Below are 22,830 nucleotides of genomic sequence, written 5' to 3'. Positions count from 1 at the left end.
AGGGTAGAAAGCAGGTTTATTGTCCGTTATAATAAAGATCACGACTCTCTCCAGGGCAAATGTTGGGCTTGTTTGCTTGCAATCCATCATCAAAGATTCAGGTTTCCTAAGCTTGGGGTTGCTCAGCTGTGATACAAACCCCTGTGTGTGCGGCATGCACCCGGGACATTTGCTCCATGGGACCTGGGGACAAGGGGAACCGACATGAACAGGAAACACGCGCTGCTTGCCGTGCCCTGACTCAAAACATTCTTTGTCTCTGATTCAGGAGTCTCGTGTCTCCTGCCAGCACCCCTGAAACCAGGAGGCTAACTGATTAGCTTGCAAGTAGGAGAAATCTGAAACCCTTCACTGTTCTTGATGGTCTCACATGCCCCACCCCATGCCAGGGTCCCTTAATTCCTGCAAAATCACAAATTCTAGCAAAGGATGCATATGGGAAAGGGAGACCTTCACTGGGGAGCAGAGAACTGAAGCCTCAAGATCACGATAGGCGATCCAGTGGTAATGAATAGAGGTACATCCAAGTCTAGGAAATCGATGAGATTGCCTTTGTGAAGACCATTATTAAAGAGTCATTAACATTAATAATAGGAATTATTACTCATACTCTTCCTTCACATAAGACACTCAATGAACGTTATTGAATGAATAAATGGATTTGTAACCCTTCTGCTTCCGAACGTGGTTTGAAGAGATTTCCAATTAAAAAAATTACAGATAATGAACTTAGTGAAAGAAGAGTGGGAAGAGGTGATTCAGGACAAGAGGCGAAGAAGGATGTGAGAGCTACAGTTTTGCCAGGCAATTTTAAGACTTTGCTTCACAACTTAATCCTCAAAGGACCCTTCGAGATGGCTCTCATTGTCACAGTTTACAGATAAGGAAGCTGTAGAAGATAGGAAGCGGATCTGTGAGTGTAAGATACATTACATAGCTGGCTCCTGCCCGCCTTTGCTAGGAAATGGCACAGCCAGGGTTTGAACTCAGGTTTATCTGGTTTTGAGGTACACGTTTCTTTGCACGACACCGCACCGATGGCCTCACCCCAAAACTAGACCGAGAACGGTTGGGCCAACTGAGCTCAGGGCTTAACCCTGAGTTTTCTGACAACACGTCAAAGAGAAAGGCGGATGAAATGCATGATCTGAAAGACGAAAGCCTATCGGTTCATCTCTCATCTCACAATAGAAGGAAAGGATGGGGAAAGGTAAAAAGAATAGTAGAACATAGAGAAGAGGGAAAAAGCTTGCAATTTTAGATGCAATGCAAGATAGGGTATATTATTTACTGTTCTAAACCCCTTTAGCTTAGAGACTGCAAATAATAATAATAATTCTTGTTGTGTGATAAATCCAACAAACTAGATAAACTCCGATGATCTTAAGTGCATCGTCCTACTAGCAGCTTTGGCAGAATTTGCGTCAGAAGAAAAGTATAAGATGATAAAAGCATGACTTGACAAAACCTGGCTGTTATGTTAATGTTAGCAAGTTAGTTGCAGCGATTGTTTCTCAATGTAGAACCCGTTCCTTAGCTTCTCTGGGAGTTCTGGAAAGCTCTATTTAAAGGTTATCTTTAAAATGTATGTTAGAGTATGCTAATCAAAAAAATTGATTTCCTTAGGAATACATACTAAGTTAGCTCAGTTATCTAACAAAAAAGAGTATTTTATTTTAGATGGGGCAAAACATAGATGTAGAATTTTCAAGAAGTGGATCACAAGTTGAAAAGTGGGTGATTTAGTGTGATTTGAAAGCAGTTTTAATTTTATGATACTTTGTGTGTGTGTGTGTGTGTGTGTGTGTGTGTGTTAATGATAACCTAATTTTACTGCCCCAGACTTTAAAGATCTCTTGCTGCCAGGAAAACGAGTTCATCCATTAGCATTGAAATCAGTTCAAGGTATTTTTGCTCAAATTTCTCCCAAGAAGCCTCCTGCCTTTGTTCTGTGGGGACACCCAGTTCCGACACTGTTCTTAATATCCTGTTTTCGTTTGTCAGCACTCTTGTCCTTTTCATTGCCCTGTTCCCGTGTTCCCCATCCCTCGTGTGGTGCTTTACAATAACAACTCAGAACAAAAGAGTCCCTCCTCTTTCTGTTGCCTTAAAAAAAAAAAAAAAAAGACTGCATCCCCTGACTGTAGGGCTTGAGTGATCACGGGAAATGTTTAAAACGTGTTCTTCATAAAAGTTAACCAGGAGTTGTGAAGCAGGGTTACTTTATTTTTTAAGATCGCAAAGTAGCTTCAGGGTCTTGTGAGCGCTAGGGTTTTGTGTGTGGCTAACTTTGAAACGGAGAGGAAAAGCGATTTCCTTTGAGAAAAGGAGCTCTCATATTTGAGAGAATTTCCCAATCTTGTAGTTCTTCCCAAGAAGAACTACTTCTTCTTACAATAAGAAGTAGTTCGTATGTAACATTGTCATTACCTGAGTGCATAGTTTGTGCGTGTCGTGTCATTGAACTTAAGAGAAAAATTGTGCAGTGCCACATTGGCCATCATCAGCACCTATTTACTGATACGTTGTCCTCCTGGTGATAAGAAATGGGAAGGGGAGAATGTGCATTTTCTCTGCCTTCCAGAGGAGTGTTGGAGGAATGAAGTAAGAAAACATTTCCCCAAGAGGCAAGCAGTTTTCCAGGTGGGATTTTCTTCCTGTCAAAATCCAGCTCCACTGGTCTTGTCCTTCAGAGACTAGACCTCTTGTGTGGTTTTGCTGATTTCCAGGTCACCCTTTTCAGATATGAGTGGCAGATTTTTTTGGTCATTTGTTTGTTTTGGTTTTTCATATATAAATTTATATAAATATGTATAAATTATTTACAGGTTTCTGTTTTTGCACAGAGGAAGGAAAGTTTTTCTCATGCAGGAGGGATGCTATAACCCAGAGGTTTGTGAAGAGTGAATACTAGCAAGTCCCAAGGAATTTTGCAAAGGTGCTTTTGTACATGTATGTGTGTGGGTGTGTGCAGATGTATCCACATGCATGTTTATATATGGCTCCAAGAACTAATTACACTGTAGACATACATAGGATTTTATATAGACATAGAAATAGTTCTGTTAATGTATGTGGAAGTGCCTACTGAACTATGAATATACACTTGGAAAAGCATTCAGGGAAGGCAGTGTTGGAGCACTTTTCCTCTGTGGGTGGTTTCACAGGACTCAGTGGCTTCCATTTCTGCCACCACCATGCTGTTGGGCCTGCTCTTCCAGAAGGTTCGATGTAGATTTTTGTCAGGAGACTAGATGTGACACATTCTCACTCCCTTCCTTCTCTTTCAAGTCTGCTCTCACGGCCTTCAGAACCAAATTCTTGCCTGACACCTGGTACAGCATAGACCTGGAAAACATCAGTCATTTTCAATTTAGTGTAAAATAGGTTCCATTTGTCTTCAAAACCGGATGCTTTCTTTCTTAACATAAATTCTAAAAGCTATGAAATGTCGGAGACCCCCTGACAGTGGGAAATTTCCTGTTGAGGTGGTCAGATTATGCTCTCTAGAAGATGATAGAGTTTGTTGTTGTTTATCATTTTCTTTGGCTTTTGAGGGGCAGAGTAAATGTTTCCTGATGTTTCGGGCTAATTTTCCCACAACAACGCCAAAATGTCTTGGAGAAGTCTTGACAATTTTAACGTTGTTTTAACAAAAGCGGTGCTTTCAGATCTCTTGATGAACAGTTCTTTTGTTCTATTGGATGATGTACGTGTGTCCCTTCCATGGACAGTAAGAACTTCTTAGGGAGGTCATCTGTCGGTGAAATTGAGTAACCCCGTTTTTTATTGTTAAAAGACAAATGAAATTATGATTAGTAGAGACACAAGTCAAGAAAATGTATGTTTGCATTTTTATGTCCAAACACGAGAGGCGTGCTTTGGCTTACCATGAGGGGTTGCAGTGGCATGAAAGTAGGTGTCACAACATGCGAACCAGGTGACACGGGGAAGCTGTTCTTGCCTCCTGCTGGCCCTGTATCAAGAATGTTCTTTAAAGTTAAAAAAAAAAAATGTTCTTTAAACACCTTTGGTGGAGTCCAAATGTCTGGTTTACAAATCGAATTGTGCAGGTTCGCAAGCAGTGTGGGTTTTTAAATGTTTTTGGTTTTTTGTTTTTTTTACACTTTTCTGATGATTTACTTTAGTTGCAATTTTTTGCCTTGTGCAGTGTGATAAGCAACATCCTTGAAAGAACTGCAGCGCAGGGCAGGTTTTTTTTTTTTTTTTGCTTTGAGGAAGACTACTTCCCTTTCTTCCTTCAGACAATCAGTTCTTAAAAGATTACTTTCCATTCTCGATTCACTCTTTCTTTGCCATTCTGGAGACAAATTTGGGACACCCATCACAGATTTGCTTTGTGTGTTTGTGTGTGTTTATGCTTGTATTATATGTATATATATACATATGATATGTCTATATATGTAGTGTATATATGTAAAGCTTGCTTGTGGGTGTATAGACATGCATGTATATTTCATATGTATATTTTCAGTTGTTTCTCAGGAAGATAGATTGCAATTTAGATCTCTCTTTCTCAAAGAAACAATGACTCTGCTTTATTGTGTCTCTACAAGAGATCATGCTTCCTGACGTAGCGTTAAAAAAAACTTCTCCTAGATGGTATATTTTAATTCCGAAGATAGATGCAAAATAATAAGTATAGTATTTAAAAAAAAAACAAAGCAGCCTCCAGAGCATAATGTGATCATGTGCTCAGGAGGAGGCCGAAAGGATCAAAACGCAAGGGAAGCCAGTGCCCGTTGGTGACCCCGGGAGCTGGGGTGGGACGGCTCCCGTTGGCAGTGTGGAAAGCTGGCATCCGGCGCTCAGCTGTAGGACACTGACCCGCTGCTGGTCCCTGTGAGCAGTGAGGGTAGAGGTCCTGGTGCCAAGTCATGATTTCGGGGAGGGGGAGACGAGGCAGTGGGTGTTGACCTGACCCGAGCTGCCTTTTCATTTGGTTCACATGAGCACTGAGTGGGCCGGGGCCCAGGGAAGCCACGGCAGGGTCCGAGGAAAAGGCAGTTAGAAAGCAAGAGGGAGTTTTGATTCTTCAACTCAGCAACCCTGGCAGGGTGGATGAGGTGGAGCTGGCCTTCCTGGAATTGTCGCGTCGATTTTCCTGTTGTGTTTCACTGTTGACGCTCTCACAGACACACAGGACCGCTCCAGCACTGCCTGCCACCCACCATCTGGTCTCGGTGGCCTGTCTGTCCTTTCGTGGGTCCCCATCCTCTGCCTACGGCGATGTTTCTTCAAAAAGAACTAGGGTGCAGTCCATTGGTGGGTATTCAAGGCAATCTTTTTGTAAGAATCTGGAGAGATGCTAAAAGAAGTCTTAAGGACAAATGTTCTGTTTCCTGTTTTTAACCTGTTTATCCGTCTTTCAGTAGAACAAATTGCGTCTCTGAGACTGTTGAAGGGGTTTCTTCACTGTTAAGACAGGGCAGAATCGGGCAGCTGTTCCTCCAGAAATCAGGATTGCTTTTTTCCGTCGTCATTTGTGTCTTTTTGCTTGTCTGCTGGTATAAATGAACTCCAGAAGGTGTATTTAAGCATTCTGTTAAGTAAATTTGGAAGACTGGGGGTTTCAATTAAAATAACCAGACAGTGTGACCTAGCTCCCATTTCTCCTTAATTCTTATCATTAAAGGTTTCATATCCCTAAAGACATCTGCCAGGCTTCCAAGTGATTCTTTTCAGGAATGTTCATTCATTATTAATCAGGTTGCATGGGCAAGAGAGTATGTGATTATTTTAAAGAATGTCCTAGAGATCCAATTATTAAAAAATGAGCATGTTCCAGACAGATGTGGAAGGACAGGAAAGGGTTTGTGAACAGTTTAATTCAATTTGCATGAATTCCACCAGGTGGGTGTTGGGTGAAATTAAAAGTCTTTCCTGGTTCTCAGTTCAGGTATCAGGTAAAACATTTGAACTTCAGCACTCCTTAGAATACAGATGAAATGACAAGCGATTAAAAATATCTCTTGTACTCATTAGTTATTTTCAAACTTGAGGCTAGTGCCTCCGTGCTTATATGCTTGTCCCTTTTTTTCCCCATCAGTCCCTCTGGTCTCTTACAACTTGGTTGGCAGAAATTTATTACTCGTCTCTCATAATGAAGTGAATGAATTTGAGTGTGCTGATGGTCGGAGGTCAACAACAGTGATATTTCAGAGGCATTACCTATAGAATGTTACGGGATCACTTCTTTTTTCACCTGTTCCTATTCCATGTGTTATTTATACTGTTGCTTTAAGAGCCCTTTTGCATTTTGACTGTTCTCTGCCGTAATTTGGGGTGGGATATAGCCTATGTGGTGGTTTCAATTTCTAGTCTTTCAGAATGCCATTAAATTTAATTGAATCTCCCTTGCCCCTCTTTCCATCATCCCATGGCTCTGTTTTATTGTGCATTTACTGACTCACCTGCTTCTCAAATCAGCCAGGATACTAATCAGTAAAGTTAGCATTCTGGTAGTATTTTTATTGTGTGGTTTTTATAACTCAAAGTTAAATACTAAACCAGGGTTGAATGTGCAGACATTGAGTGCTTGTATTATGTTGTTTTTTTAAAAATAAATTTATTTATTTATTTCTTTTTGTTTTGGGCTGTGTTGGGTCTTCGTTGCTGCGCGCGGGCTTTCTATAGTTGCGGCGAGCGGGGAGCTACTCTTCGTTGTAGTGCGCGGACTTCTCATTGTGGTGGCTTCTCTTGTTGCGGAGCACGGGTTCTAGGCGCGCGGGCTTCAGTAGTTGTGGCACGTGGGCTCAGTAGTTGTGGCTCGTGGGCTCTAGAGCGCAGGCTCAGTAGTTGTGGCGCACGGGCTTAGTTGCTCCGCGGCATGTGGGATCTTCCCCGGCCAGGGCTTGAACCCGTGTCCCCTGTATTGGCAGGTGGATTCTTAGCCACTGTGCCACCAGGGAAGCCCTATTCTGTTTTTTAAAATACTCGATTTCTGGTGAATTCATCTGGGGTGTAGCACCCAGTTTTTACTGAGTTTCTGTTAGGTCATGTTTGGGGTTTGGAGATTATATTTTTCTGAGATGAGACCACGTCCTTTCTGAGTTTAGTCTCTGTTGCAAACCCTGCCTCACCAACTGAGGTTCAATTCCAGTGTTTCCCAGTTCCCAAGTATTTAGTCCTCTGACAGTCTGTATTTCTGCCGATCCAAGACAAAAACATTGTTCCACAGTCCTTAAAAAAAAATACTCCACCTGTGGCTCTGTAATAGAGATAATCTCATAGCAAAAATCCAGACGGCAGTTAAGTCCACTCAACCTTAATTACTCATGTGAGGAGAGAGGGTAGGAAATTGACTTGATCCTGTTTCTGAAATTTAAAAGAATTCTTAAAGAATTAAATGTATGCATAGCATTTCTGACGCTGTCTCATTTTCACAACACTTTTAGGAATTGCTTTTACCAAACCATTTTTATGGGGCTTGGTGTAACGTGCAGTTTTGACGGTGTTTGCAATCTCAGTTATGTTTTGGTAAAACGTATGTTTTGGTTAACATCCAGCTTAGTTTCCATACTCCAGAGGATGTGGGTGGGGGGGGGGAAGGGAGGAAGTCCTTGGGAATCACCCGGGCAGCGGCTGAGAGCCACCTGATATCGACAGTTGACCACAGGCCACCCAGTGTCGGTATCCAAGTTTATTCCTTGGTCCAGTGACATTAATTTCCCTCATAACGATGGTTTCCAGAGCTTACAAAGTGAGGGACTGAAAGTAAAATTATAGGTGGCTAGAATGCATGTTCTTTTTCATATACTCCCAATTAGAAAAATTAATATTGTTGATGGAGTATGCAGACATGACATAGAATACATTGTAGGGAAGCAGTGAGAGATGGATTTACCTTATGATTAAAACGTCAACGTCTCCATTAAGAGAAATTTGGAATAAAAAAACGCAGGGATGACCTGCTGACAATTGAATATCTCCTTATCCTAGTTGGGTGATTGAATTCATAGAATGCACTTGGTCTGGAGATTTGTAATCCTTGGTCACTTCTTGATTATATGGGTAAAATTTCCATGCTACTGGGGTTTTGAACTGGAAAGTCTGCTCACTGACTTTGACCATGGATTAAACCTTGCAATGCATGCCATCCTCACAGGGGTCCTAGGTGTTTCTTCAAGATGCAGGTTATCTTCATTAAGTCATAGCAGAAGTCAGGAGAGACTCCAAGCAATAAAGTTGTGCAATTCTAAAATGAGCTACCGAGCAGGATGATGGCAAGGGTTGTGACAGCATAGGCAGGGGGTTAAATGTTTTCTCTGCATTGACTTGTCAGGTGAATAGTTTTGCCTTTTACTTCAAAGGAGGGGGCAAAAAAGATGAATCCAAGAGATATGAACACAGATATGAACCCTCTTAACTGCCATCTCCCTGGCCTATCACAGTGATCCATAACGGCACCCATCCTGAGTTCAGCCATCTCCCTTCTCTAGCCTAAACCCTACATCTGAACTCTTTAAGTCCCAGTGTCCTTCCTTTTCCACTGGGAACTTTCTCCTCCAATTTGTTTCCTTCCGTATCCTGTACCTTGGACAAAAGAAAGCCCTTCTCCCTCCGGGAAAGTCCTCCTCCTGGGATGAGTGCTAGCTCAGGATGATGGTACCTAGAGCCCAGAGGGAGCAAGGGGGCATCTGCCCAGGCAGCTGGATCAGCCAGATCTCCTTCACCATCACCTGGGTGCCAAGGTGCTGTCACCCCTCCAGCCCTCACCGCTAGCTCTCCCGCAGTCTTTCTGTTGGTCTCAAGTTTTGACTATGAATGTTACCTCCATATGAGATTTCGTGTTTGTGCTCACACATGCCTGCCTGTATCGGTCCCAGAGCTAATCTGATTCTATTGAGTGAATGATGAAAGAAAATGACTCATATAACTTTAAACCTGAGTCTCATTACTGATCACTCTGTTGTGTACTAAGAAATACTATTTTCAAATAAATATTTTAGTTATTTTGTGAATAGGGTAGTTATTTTGTTTTGTGTTTTTCAGCTAAAAGCTTTACTTGGCTAATGGTAAACATGTCAGACATGTCACACTATTTAGAGCCATCTTTTAAAACATTTCTTCTTTGTTTAGTATGAAATCCCCAAATACAATAGTGGCCAGGGCTCTTTGGGCTTCTAGGCGGTTCGGCTGTCATTTTAAAAAAACAAGAAAATGAACATGAAACCAAAAAAAAAAAAAAAAACTCACAAGGGTGAAAATGATTTGTGCTAGGAAGAAAAGCAAGGGCAATTGCTAAGAGCAGAAAATGGTCCCATTTACTGGGTCTCTGGTACAGGAGGTGAGTGATAGGGAGTAAGGTTAAAGAAGCAGTTTGGGAGAAAGTTGGGCAAGGCTTTGAAAAAGGAGATCAGATGTCAGGACTCATACTTTGGGCAGCAGGGAGCTGCTCAGTGTTTTGAGCCTTTAAGAGAAGTGACCAGAAAAAGTTATGATGCCGGAAGCATGTTGCAAAGATGAAACTGAAAGACGAAAGATTGGAGGTAATAAATCAAATTAGGGGATATTTTTGTGTGGGTTTTTTTTTGGTTTTTGTTTGTTCATTTGTTTTTGGCAGTAGTCTTGGAATGCAGTAAAGATCTAGATCAACACAGAGGCGGTGAGAACAGAGAAACCAGTCAAAGAGCTACTAAGGTTTGACATTTACGTGTCTTGGCTAATGGTTTGGATTTGGGGGAAGGAGAGTGTACCGTTTCCAATTGATTCTGTAACAAATTACCACAAACTTGATGGCTTTAAACAGCACTGGGGGTCATCAGTCTGACACTGGTCTCACTGGGCTATCATCAAGGTATCTGCAGGGCTGTATTCCTTTTGGAGACTCTAGAGGATAATCTGTTTGTCTACCTTCTCTAGCTTCTGGAGGCTTCTCACATTCCTTGGCTTGTGGCCTCCTTCTATATTCAAAGCCAGCAGTAGCTTGTCAAGTCTTTTTCACATGGCATCATCTGACTACTCTTTCGCCTCCCATTTCCATATTTAAAGACCCTCGTGATTACATTGAGTCCACCTGGAAGATCAAGGCTAATCCCCTTGTCTCAAGGTCAGCTGCTTGACAACCTTAAATCCATCTGCAACCTGAACTCCCCTTTGCCTTGGAACGTAAAACATCCACAGGTGTCAGGTATTAGGATGTGGCCGGCCTTGCGGGGGGGGGGGGGGGGGGGCGGGGCGTTATTCTGCCTGCCCCAGAAAGGGAGGAGTAGAAAATGAGGCGGGTCTCTGACTTGTGCCGATCAGGAGAATGGAAGCACCAGGAGGCCTGGAAGGCAGATGGGTTTGGGAGGGAAGCGGATGAGTCCCATGAGATGCACGCTCTGAGTTGAAGGGCTTACGGTGAACGAAGCAAAGTACGGTCAGTGCTGAACTGGGATTCTGAAAAGAGATGGCGCTGCAAGACATGAGCCTAGGTGTCAGAGAAGGCAGTACGTGGATCAGCCTGGATGGCTATTTGATGGAAGGCTGGCTGGCCCTTTCGAAAACACCTAGGCTTTGCTTAGCTGGAGGAGAGAGAGGAAAATCAGAAAAGCCCGATCTCAGTGCTACACAGAATGAGGGGTGGGAGTGGAGGTAAAGGAGCAAGGGAGAGGTGTGGAAAATAAATATCCATTTACTCAGTTCCCTTTTTTTAAAATTTATTATTTATTTATTATGTTTATTTTTAGCCGTGTTGGGTCTTCGTTTCTGTGCGAGGGCTTTCTCTAGTTGCGGCGAGCGGGGGCCACTCTTCATCGCGGTGCGCGGGCCTCTCACCTTCGCGGCCTCTCCCGTTGCGGAGCACAGGCTCCAGACGCGCAGGCTCAGCAGTTGTGGCTCACGGGCCCAGCCGCTCCGCGGCATGTGGGATCTTCCCGGACCAGGGCTCGAACCCGTGTCCCCTGCATTGGCAGGCAGATTCTCAACCACTGCGCCACCAGGGAAGCCCCAGTTCCCATTTTAAAGAAGTGCTTTCCTTCGAAGTCTTGAATCTATAAGAAAGTTTCTTGAAAAGGTGTCTGGTGCCCAGTGCTTTCCAGGATCCAGAGCTTAACTGCATCCTGTGCCCAAAGACTTTGCTGCTGAGGGATGCGATTGGAGTGAATTGGAGGGAACATCTGCGGACACTCACCCAGGGACACACAGCTAATAGCAGAGCTGCAGATCATCCTGCATTATCTGGCCCCCCACGCAACTCTCTCCTTTCATTCACTGTTCTGTGCCCTGTTCTGAACCTCAAACGGTGGATGAGTAGAGGTGTGAGCTGCGAATTGTTTCCGTCCCCAGTTTGTTGCAAGGCTTCCCATGATGACCGACATCCTCCTCTGAATGAGAACCAATCAGCCCATTCAGAAAAATGTTGAGCTATAGCATTTCCTGACAATGATATGCACGTGTGATTTCCTTCCACTGTAGTGAAAGCTAAGAATCTCTCTCTCTCTCCCTCTCTCTCTCTCTCTCTCTGTCTCTTAATCGGAGGCCTGGAAATTAAATTACAGGAGTTCAGAAAAGAAAAAGATAACATTTGGCACACAATCTGCCCCTACTCTCACACCTCTATGTGCTTGGTGAAACCCCTGTTCATCTTTAAAACCCACTTGCATGTTGCCCTCCTTCAGGAAGCTTCCCCATTCTCTTCTCCCCCAGTCTTTGGCGCGGGTCTTTTGTCATGTTGGAAAACCATTTGTTTGTATGTTCTCTCCCCTGATAGACCATAAGGTCGCTGTGAGGAGGCGGGGCAGGTGTTACCATTGCTTGTCCCAGGACTCAGCACCTAGAGGGACTTCAGTATTTGGTGAAAGAATGAATGCCATTTTCATTTCTCAAAAAAAGATTTTAAAGCTAGAAAATAAACCATGCTATTTTTTTTTTAAGGTGGGAGAATGGCATGCACGCTTGGTAGTAATTTATCGTTGAGTAGTTTAACAAGAATATCGCTACCATGGCAAAATCTGGATAAAAGTAGTAAAAATGAGATCCGCTGTAGATATCACATCAAAATCCCTTCCTTTCTGGCAGCACAGAGGCCAAAGGTTCAGAAAATTGGCTGAACCTCACTTTGCATCTCGATATTTTGTCATCACTTAATATAATTAACCAACATTTACAGCATAGACACTTGCATAAAGCGCCACGCCAAGTGCTAGGGCAATAAAAGAAAAAAGGTCCAGTTCTGAGCAGCTGCTATTAAATCATTCTTACGTAAATTGCCCCTGAGCACTTGACTCACATCGTGTCCATTGATGTCAGGGTGAAATCCCATCGCATGGCATTTCCCGTTAGCACTCGAAACTTGTACATGCTTGTCGAAGTCTTACTCTCCCAGTGTGGCCATTGTTGCCTGCGCAGCATTTTATTCATACTTCTTTGAGAGTGCTTTTCATTTCTCTTTTTGGCTGGCTGGACATGTTCCTCTCTTCTGAAACATGGGTCAGCAGAATAAGATCCGCACGCCAAATCCAGCTTGCTACCTGCTTTTGTAAATACAGTTCCATCGGACAGCCACTATCTTTCATTTCTGTAGTGTGTATGACTGCTTTTGCGTGCTGCAGTGGCAAAATTGGGTAGTTGCAACAGAGACTGTCTGGCCTGCAACGCCAAAAATATTTACTGTCTTGGCCTTGGTAGAAAAACTTTGCCGACCTCTGTTCTCATATTTTTGAGAGATTCTTGAAAGCAAGGGTTATGTTTTATTCTTTTTGGTTTCGTCCCCAACATCAGTACTTTGTATTAACTCAACCAACAAATGTCCGAGTCTTACTGTGTGCGAGGCGGTGTTCCCGGGGCTGGCTGTACATTCTTCAAAGAGCAAAGTCAAGTCTCTGCTCTCGTAGAGCTGATATTCTAATGCTGGGGCCATGGGGAGAGACGGAGCAGTGAACAAACTAATAGACTATGTTGGCGATGAACGTCATAGAAGAAAACAAACCGAGATGGGGGAAGAAGGGTTGCCGCGATGGGTGGGTGGGTGGGTGGTCGTGGTGGTCTTAGGGGAATTGCTTTCATGTGGGTTCACAGAGAAGGTGACATCGGAGCGGAGAGTCACTCCAACGACCTTGCCAAGGGGAGACAGGACGTGCGTGGCGTGCTTGAGGAATCACAAGGAGACCGTGTGCCCAGAGCAGAACAAGGGGTAGCATGGGAGGAAATGAGGTCACTGTCTGAGTCTGTGTTTTCTGGGGCTGGTTTTATTCTGGTGAATTTCTCCCTGAGTGAGATGGGAAACCCCTGGAGGGTAGGGCAGAGGCGAGGCAGGCTCTGTCGTGTTTTAACAGGCTCTGGCTTCTGAATGGAGGATAGGCTATGGGCGGGGGGGTGGGGGGTGGCAAGAGTGAGCAGAAGCCAGGAGACCATTTAGAAAAAAATACTGCGATCATCCAGGTAGGAGAGGACGTTTGTTGGCTTGGTCCATGATCATAGAAAGGGGATGAGGAGGAGGCCAGAATCTGGCTTCTTGAGCCAGCTCAGTGCCTGGCATTCGGTAAATGTCTCTTGAAGAAAATGTCAGCATCTCCATCGGGGTCGGCAGTGTAATCGCCTCTAGAAATTCTGATTGCACCGCTCCGGGATGGAATTCTGGCACCTGCCGAAAAATACAATCGTCAAAACTCTCCAGACATAGTTGAGGCTCAGCCCCCTGTTGAGATCCATCGGTAGGTGTTTTTGTTTCACCTGAGAACGAAGCAGACCACAGGGGCTACCTTTTTCCTTTACATGCTTCTGATGGGAAGTGAGAAGAAATTTGATGTAGAGAGAATTCTGTTTTTCCATGATGAACCAAAATGATGATTAATGGGTAAAACCTTTCCATTTCTTCCAAGCTATCTGTAGGAAGGGTTGGCCGGGAACAAGCGGGGATGGTAAGTTTCTCACAACAGCAGCCCTGGGGTTTCCATTGTAGGTTGTGGAAAGATGAGAAAGCTTTAATATTTCAAATCTCAGCTGCCCATTTATCCTTTCTTATGTAGTTAACATTAGCGGATGGCTGGAGAGGTCTTTAAGATGCCAGGCTTCTATGAAGCCAGCAGCTCTTTAATTTTTAACAAGCTTAGCACATACTTTACACTTTAATGATCAGTTACCGTTCAGTTGATAGCAAGATGAGCATTAGTTTAACCAAAGCACCCCATGGTATTTCTGAGGGATGCTATTTCAGAGAGGGTCAGGGCATTCTAGAAATTGCGAATTTTGTAAATAAATGGAGGTGTGAATACAGAAAGGCTGATTGTCAGAATCACTAAGCATAGTTTTGGATGTGAAGCCTTCCTATGAATCAGGCTGAGAAACCGCCCCCCGGAGTGTGATTTGAACCTTGCATCTACTGGGTGAACTGCACGATTCTCCCACAGCCCGCAGTGGGCTGCATCTAATATGCCCGTCACCGTTGCGCAGACCTCTGCTAATGGCCTTGAAAGGGAGAAGGTTCAAAGAGGCTTGGTTCCCAGGCCTGCTAATGAGCATAAGGCCTCTTCCCTCTTAATGAGCAGGGGTTTATGTGGGATTCTTCGCCCTCCCGTTTTGGAAGGGGAGGCAGGCGAGAGTTCACAAAAGCAGCAAGTCTTCCCGGCAAGGGGAGCGTGCAGCTGGGCCACCCGAAGGCCGCCTGGAGCAACAAAGCTGCCGGAGGTCGTGCCCGGGCCAACGTGGCTCTGAGTGTGAGGCTGGACCTCCTGCTAGCCTGGCCTGTCGCTGGCGACAGTGACAAGCCCTTGATGGGAGATTTCAGGCCGGGAGGGCTGTGCAGGGTCCGTCGGCAGCCCTTGTAAATCTCCTCGGACGAGTGCGGCTACCTTCAACTGCTTTCTCAACTGTAATCGTCCCCACTGTTACAGCTTAGCAAATGAATATTGTAGCCACGAAAATCCTTGTTCTAATGAACTATGTCGTTATTAGTCATTGGTTCCCAAGCTCACCGCAGCCGCTGAAAAGGTCCCCAGATATTTTTCTTTGCTTCCCTCTGCCCACCCACGTCCCACCGCTGGATTAAACAATAGAATTATTCAGAAGAGTAACAAACGCCTGCCAGAAACGTTGCCTCTATCAGAGTCATCTTTGTGAAAGTCACTGTTTTTTCTCGGGAATGTATTTTGGAAACTGACATCCCCTGCTGAAGCCTTATCATTACCCCTGAAATCACGTGTTTGATTTCATACACATTTCATGCCCATTTCTACAGTAAGTGCCTTTCTCCTTCTCTGAAGCCTGGTTCGGTATCGCAGAGTAGAGGCCCTTAAAACACATATACTTAACCTGTAAGTTCATAAATTCAAAGTTATGAAAGACTCCATAGTTCATTAATTAATGTTTCTACATTTTCATTTTCAACGCAAGGAAAACTTGGCCGTGACACAGTAGGATTATTGTGATTAGATATGGAAATTACAGTTTCAAGAACTTGCCAGTTTGGAGTGAGATCCTTTAAAGAACAAAATTGCAAAAAAAAAAAAAAAAAAAAAATGCTGCTTTCAGTGACGGGAACCTTGAGGAAATGTTAGCTGGTCTGCTGGCTTAGGGTGTTTCCCCACACCCCGCATTTCCCCAGTGAATAGAGAGAGAATTATTTGGAATGTATACACATTTACCCTTCCGTGACCTGTGTTGGGAATTATTCTGAGATGTGTTCAAAGCTGACAGCCCCCCATGGCTGACCCCCTCGCGCCTAATCAAATCTTACGTTCTGTTTCCAGATAGCTGATCAGCTTCCTTGGATTTTGCTGATGACCCAGGAGAGCTTTGCCTGAAGATGGAAACACTGGAGTCGGAGCTGACCTGCCCTATTTGTCTGGAGCTCTTTGAGGACCCTCTCCTGCTCCCCTGCGCACACAGCCTCTGCTTCAGCTGCGCCCACCGCATCCTGGTGTCACACTGCGCCACCAACGAGTCCGTGGAGTCCGTCACTGCCTTCCAGTGCCCCACCTGCCGACATGTCATCACACTCAGCCAGCGAGGTCTAGACGGGCTCAAGCGCAACGTCACCCTGCAGAACATCATCGACAGGTTCCAGAAAGCTTCGGTGAGCGGGCCCAATTCCCCCAGCGAGACCCGCCGGGAGCGGCCGTTCGACGCCAACAGCATGACTTCGGCCGAGAAAGTCCTCTGCCAGTTCTGTGACCAGGATCCTGCCCAAGACGCCGTGAAGACCTGTGTCACTTGTGAAGTGTCCTACTGTGACGAGTGCCTGAAAGCCACTCATCCGAACAAGAAGCCCTTCACAGGCCACCGTCTGATTGAGCCCATCCCGGACTCGCACATCCGGGGGCTGATGTGCCTGGAGCACGAGGTCGAGAAGGTGAATATGTACTGCGTGACCGATGACCAGTTAATCTGTGCCTTGTGTAAACTGGTCGGGCGGCACCGAGACCATCAGGTGGCAGCTTTGAGTGAGCGCTATGACAAATTGAAGGTTAGTCCGATCCGCCTTAAGCCAAACCCCTTTCTGCCAGCAAATGTCATGGAAAGAAAAAGTGTATTCACTGCTAGCTACGTGGCAGGTGAAGGTTTTCTCTTCGCCTTTGTTATCTGATTCGTTATAGCACGTCCTTTTGGCAGCCTAGCCATGTTACACAATAAGGGTATCTTGGAAAAGTTGACTGCTGCTTGTAATGTTAGCGTTGTCAAGGTGAGGGCGAATTCGGAAAAATCTGGATCATTTTCAATCCTTGCAGTTGAGAGAGAGTGAGAGAGAGAGAGAGAGAGGGAGAGAGAGAGAGAGCGTGCGCGCGTGAGAAGGAATGGCAGATGAAATCTGGGTTTGGGCATTTTGGGGGCATTTATTTTCCTTACTCATCAGGGAAAACTCATTTCACTTGCATCGTACCTGTATCTAGTTACTGCCCAAACAGAAGAATAGAAGGAGGAATGCCTATAGCAAACGTGGGACTTTAGAGGACATGTGACCTTTTATTCCTTGCGTAAATGATATCCAGCGTATTGGTGAGCTAGAGTGTCCCGATCGTCTCGGGTTTCACGAAAGAATTCCTTTTCGTGGAGGCTTTTTATGCCATAAGGTTACAGGCAAGAATGTTTGAACTTCACTTTTAACATGAATTAGGAACCAAACTCCACCTCAGGGAATGATAATTAATATGACTATACATCAGATTTTAAAAATCACTCTCTAAATATGGAGAGAAGGCACCAGGGAAGAAATAAGCCAGGCCTCCAGGTGTCTGTTCATCTGCGGGTGACGGTGGGTCTAATTATTGCAAACTCAGCCGAGAGAGTTTGCTCTGATCATGAGACGCTCTGTCTACTCTGTTCACCAGCTAATTTTAGATAACAAGATGCCAATTAAAAGGAAAGGAAGTATAAATTAAGAGCTTTGCGTAAATATATATTGAAGTCCTTCCTCTCAGGACAAACACACACTGTGTTGTTGAGCAAACAAAATGAATCACATGATCAAAGGTATTACCGCTCAGAGCTCATCATCACGTCTCACAAATGGTTCCTATCACTTCTCCTCGGCGCTGATGGGGGCTTGTGTTTACCAGGACCGCGTCGTTTATTTGGGGGATGCTGGGATGAACGGACCACATCTGTGATTTGGTTTGGCTACTTCTTGGTACGCTGAGGGAGTTGGGCATGCCGAAGTGAATCCTTGCTTCCAAACGTCACTTGGGGAACAAAAGCATCACCTGGGCAGCATGCCTCACTCAAAGTGAGGTGACTAGTATAAAACCATCTTTAGGGAGCTGAGCCAGAGGATCGAGGTGATACAGACAAGGGAAGACAGACGCTGACTGGTTTTCTAGTGTCGTGCACGAAGGTAGCCAAAAACACACCTCCAGAGTTCTTAATAGCAAAGGCAGTGCGTGTGTGAATTGTGCTGCTAAAACAAATTCTTCAGAAATTGCTGTGGCTATCAAAGTTTAGAAACCAAGGTGATCCCTCCATCCTTTTTTGGTGGGGGGACAGAATGTTTAGGATGATTGAACATAGGTGTTTTTTTTCCTTTTTTAAAAAATTGAAGTATAGTTGATTTACAATGTTGGGTTAGTTTCAGATGCACAGCAGAGTGATTCAGTGATATATATTCTTTTTCAGATACTTTTCCCTTTTAGGTTAATACAGAATATTGAGTAGAGTTCCTGGTGCTATACAGTACGCCCTTGTTGGTTACCTATTTTATATATTGTAGTGTGTATATGTTAATCCTGAACTCCTCATTTATCACCCCCCCATGACCACCTTTCCCCTTTGGTAACCATAAGTTGGTTTTCAAGGACCTAGGTGTTTTTGCTTGCCGAAACGTAAAGCTGCCAGATCGGTATTTTTTTCAAAAAATGTTCCTTTAACTGGCTTGACACTGCGTGTAATGACCATTTGTCAAAGCACCACAATGAGGTTCCATATTCAGCAGCTCCCAGACTTGATATTTAAACCTGATCCTTGAGTTCTTCTCATGACTTGTGTACCGTCACAGAGGAGTTCTTAGTTATTTACATCTCCAGATTTAAGAGGTGACACTTACATGCCCTAGCCCTTTTTGTGATGAAAATGAAACTCTTCAATTATGAGCCCTGCACACTTGTCTAATCAAGCCAGTGGGTTAGCGGTCATTTATACTGTCACCGGGAGGGCCTGAGAATTAATGATCTAGTGGATTTTATCTTCTAATTCCAGAAATATAAGCATATAAACAGCACCCAGTGCACCAAAACACATTTATAGCCGCTCAACAAAATATGCTTATAAGCATTTATTTACAGCCATTTCACAAAATGTGCTTATGAACATTTAAACAAATAACATGCTAGCATAGCCTGTTTGTTCTAAAACATGCCACTTAGGTTAGAATTTTTAAAAAATCATAGAATAGATGACATTTGGGTGTCTGGCACTTCAAACCCTAAGTACAATATAAACATTGAATTTTTGAAGAAAGTAATAGCATACTGAAAGGACCAAAACCAAGAAAGGGTATTTTTGTTAATTACTTTGATCTGAAAAAAGTAAATGTGTTTTTTTTTCCCTTTTGGTTTATTAACCATTTTTTTAATGTCTTTATTGGAGTATAATTGCTTTACAATGTTGTGTTAGTTTCTGCTGTATAACAGAGTGAATCAGTTATATGTATACATATGTCCTCATATCTCCTCCCTCTTGCGTCTCCCTCCCACCCTCCCTATCCCACCCCTCTAGGTGGTCACAGAGCACCGAGCTGACCTCCCTGTGCTATGCGGCTGCTTCCCACTAGCTATCTATTTTACAGCTGGTAGTGTTTATATGTCCATGCCACTCTCTCACTTCGTCCCAGCTTACCCTTCCCCCTCCCCGTGTCCTCAAGTCCATTCTCTACGTCTGCCTCTTTATTCCTGTCCTGCCCCTAGGTTCATCAGGTAAATGTGTTCTTTTAGTGTATTTTCCTGAGGCTTTAGCATCTCGTACAGAAATGGATTTGTGATGATGTGGAAACACAAAGCATGTAGGAATTTGAGGATGCTTTCATTGATAAAATGATAGATTTGTTTCACTTATTTGAATATGTAAGGATTCAGGTGTCTGCTGTTTGAAAATGTTTTTTTTTTACTTCTGTTAGTAAAAAGTCCATTATTTGAAGAGGGGGAATTCTGCAGTGATTATGAAGAATAATTATTTCTTGCAATAACACTCAACTTTGAGGGACATTTTTTACTCACATGAGCTCTCAGTATACGTGTGTTGATATAGAGGATTGGAATATACTTTTGTACATTACACCTTTTTTTCTAGACACAAAAGGAAAAAAACATTTTAAAATTCCAGCATGTAGAATTCATGCAAGCAAAATCTTTCACATCATTTGAAATAGCATCAGGAATCTAATGCTTTCAGAGACTATGCATTGGGAAGTACTCTTAAAATATTGAAGCAAAGAGAAAATTAAACCAGCACTTCCTGAACTCTGTTTTAAGATAAAAAGAGAAAAGTCTTCCTGACAAATGCATAAGTCTCTAAATGGAGCATATCATAATGTGCACCTTTTCACATCGTTTTGATTGAATTTTAAGAAGCCTCTCAGTCCTCCAAACTTGGATCAAAAGTTTGATTTGCGAACCACATAACATGTAAGAGAATTTAATAGAACGCATTCCGGAGTTTTCAAGGAATTACGATGCAGTAATTTCTTTTCCTCTGTTCCAGCATACAGTGTTGCAGCTCTTGTTTCTTTCCTCTAGTTACACCTATAAAAATACACAAACCAAGAAAAATTGACCTTTCCTTGCCCTTCAATTTCAGCATAGTCCGACTTCAAGTCAGCTGAAGCTGAAGTTCCAAATCATTGTTTTGCTTTTCTGACTCTAACTGGCCTTCTGTTGGCCGAGGGAGTTTATTTGTAAAATACCCCTTTCAATGGATCCATCCCGTTATAATTTTATAATAGTTTGATAAAGCTTCCAATTAAATCTCAGCCTTCCTCTGTAGCCCTTCTCATCTGGAGGTGAAGACATGGGATTTCACTCTTCAGCTTCATTTATAGATCATAAGGGTCTATATTTTTTAAAGTCTTGTACTTTATTTGCCATTGGGGAAGTTGTAAGTAGAAACTGAGCTAGACTTTTTCCTTTCTCCTTAGAGCTTCTATAGCTTGTTTCTTCTCTGAAGATAGTAGCCAGTTTAGTGCAGGTTCCAGTGAAAGGGTGTGTGTGTGTGTGTGTGTGTGTGTGTGTGTGTGTGTGTGTGTGTGTGTGTGTTGCGTACATATGTGGATAGAGGCCAGGGTTGCTACATCCTACAGGGTGCAGGATGGGCGCTCCCACATAGAGTTGTCTGGTCCCAAATCTCAATAGTGCCCAGGTTGAGAAACCTTCATCTGTGAGAATTTAGTGTTTGTCACCGTATGAATTTGCCACGACTGCCACAACAAGGGACCACAAACTAGGTGGCCTAAAGGAAAGAAATGTATTGTCTTACAGTTCTGGGGTCCAGAGGTGCTAAATCAAGGTGTCAGCAGAGTTGATTCCTTTTGAGGGCTGTGAGGGAAGAATGGATTCCAGGCGTCTCTCCTTGGGTTGTAGGTGGCTATCTTCTCCCTGTGTCTCTTCACATGGCATTCTCCCGGCGTGCTTGTCTTTGTGTTCAGATTTCCCCTTCTTGGCGTAATTTTTTTTTTTTCTGGACGTGCCACGAGGCATGCGGGATCTTAGTTCCCCGACCAGGGATGGAACCCAGGCCCCCTGAAGTGGAAGCACAGAGTCTTAACCGCTGGACCGCCAGGGAAGTCCCAAATTTCCCCTTCTTAAAAGGACACCAGTCATATTGGATTAAGGGCCCACTTTACTACAGTATGACCTCATCACAGCCAATTAGAGCTGCAATGATGACCTTATTCCTAAATAAGGTCCCATTCTGAAGTATTCGGGATTAGGACTTCAACATATGAAATTTTAGGGGCCACGATCCAACCCGTAACAATCACTCCAGTGTATACCTAGTTATCCAGTCAGGTGAACACACGGTAGGTCCCCCTCAAGGATTTCATCACCCTAAGTTAGGCAGAGACCTTTGGCTCCCACTGCCCCATCACCCACCTAAGACTGACCACAGGGTCTTGCGGGTAATGAATTCCCAATAAGTACTTGTCAGCTGCTTCACTGATGATCAACTGTTAACACTACATGAAATCTTAAATTCCATTCCTAATAATATTGCAGATATTCATCCGTAAACCCGATAAAGAATTCTATAAGATAATCTCTAAATAAGAGCACAGCCAGATATTACATTATGTTTTATCCAGCTGGATGTGAATGATTATTTTGGTCTGTATTGCATTTCATTGGTTTAAATTTAATGGTGTGAATTTTGATAAACTAGATCTCAAATACTTGTAGAAAGCTCACCTTTGTTTTATGCTCCTATGTGATGGACACTTGATAGACCCATTATACCTACCATTTCCTTTATCCTCCCATTAACCGTATCTGACATATGGGTTTTTATTTATTTATTTATTTACTTACTTACTTACTTACTTACTTACTTACTTATGGCTGCGTTGGGTGTTCGTTGCTGCACGCGGGCTTTCTCTAGTTGCGGCGAGCGGGGTCTACTCTTCGTTGTGGTGTGCGGGCTTCTCATTGCGGTGGCTTCTCTTGTTGTAGAGCATGGGCTCTAGGCACGCGGGCTTCAGTAATTGTGGCACGCGGGCTTCAGTAGTTGTGGCACGCGGGCTCAGTAGCTGTGGCTTGTGGGCTCTAGAGCGCAGGCTCAGTAGTTGTGGCGCATGGGCTTAGTTGCTCCGCGGCATGTGGGATCTTCCCGGACCAGGGCTTGAACCCATGTCCCCTGCATTGGCAGGCGGATTCTTAACCACTGCACCACCAGGGAAGCCCTGACATATGGGGTTTTTTGAGAGGTCACGCAGAAGTAAGTTAATGTATGCTGCATAAATGAAGGCAATATGAACAGAAACAGTCTCTCTCCTTCACAGAGCTTAAAGTTTAGCAGAGAGTGCCGGTGGGTAAACATTTTCTCTGGTGGTGGTGGAAGGAGGCACGCTGCCCAAAGCAGGGACGACACCAACCCCAGACCTGAGAGATGGAGAAAGGCTTCCTGGAATAAGGGCCATTACACCTACCATCGCCAAGCTGTTTATTAGAAAACAATGTTGAATTTACTAGATGTCCGTAGATTGTTTGGTATCATTCTTTTTTTATTTTTCCCACTTACCATAGATTGTTTGGTATCAGTCATTCTTTTTTATTTTTCCCACTTACCACATCCCTTGTGCAACCCCTGTATCTTTTTTCAGACTAGTTCACAGTAATTCTAGGCTAGATTTTAATCTAACATGTAGATATACCTTATGACATTTTGTCACACGATGCCACTGGGGATATG

General features: G+C 43.8%; 1 protein-coding gene across 6 annotated transcripts in view; it reads left to right on the top strand.

Moving 5' to 3' along the window:
- MID1 (midline 1) overlaps window positions 1-22,830 on the top strand; it is a 398,682-nt gene that overhangs the window by 239,541 nt on the left and 136,311 nt on the right. For 4 of the 6 annotated variants that reach the window (XM_082447129.1, XM_082447125.1, XM_082447127.1 and 1 more), the window contains exon 2: window positions 15,693-16,408. In XM_082447129.1, coding sequence (XP_082303255.1) covers window positions 15,749-16,408 — 660 coding nt within the window. In that variant the 5' untranslated portion in view covers window positions 15,693-15,748. Of the gene's footprint in view, window positions 1-340; window positions 5,287-15,692; window positions 16,409-22,830 lie in introns of those variants that run through there. The other 2 variants (XM_082447126.1, XM_082447128.1) reach the window with 2 other exon arrangements.

Source organism: Balaenoptera physalus (genome assembly GCF_965194825.1).
Source record: "Balaenoptera physalus genome assembly, chromosome: X".
In the NCBI taxonomy this organism is placed as follows: domain Eukaryota; kingdom Metazoa; phylum Chordata; class Mammalia; order Artiodactyla; family Balaenopteridae; genus Balaenoptera; species Balaenoptera physalus.
Note: the sequence above shows the minus strand (reverse complement) of the source record. Positions and strands in the feature narration are given on the sequence as shown.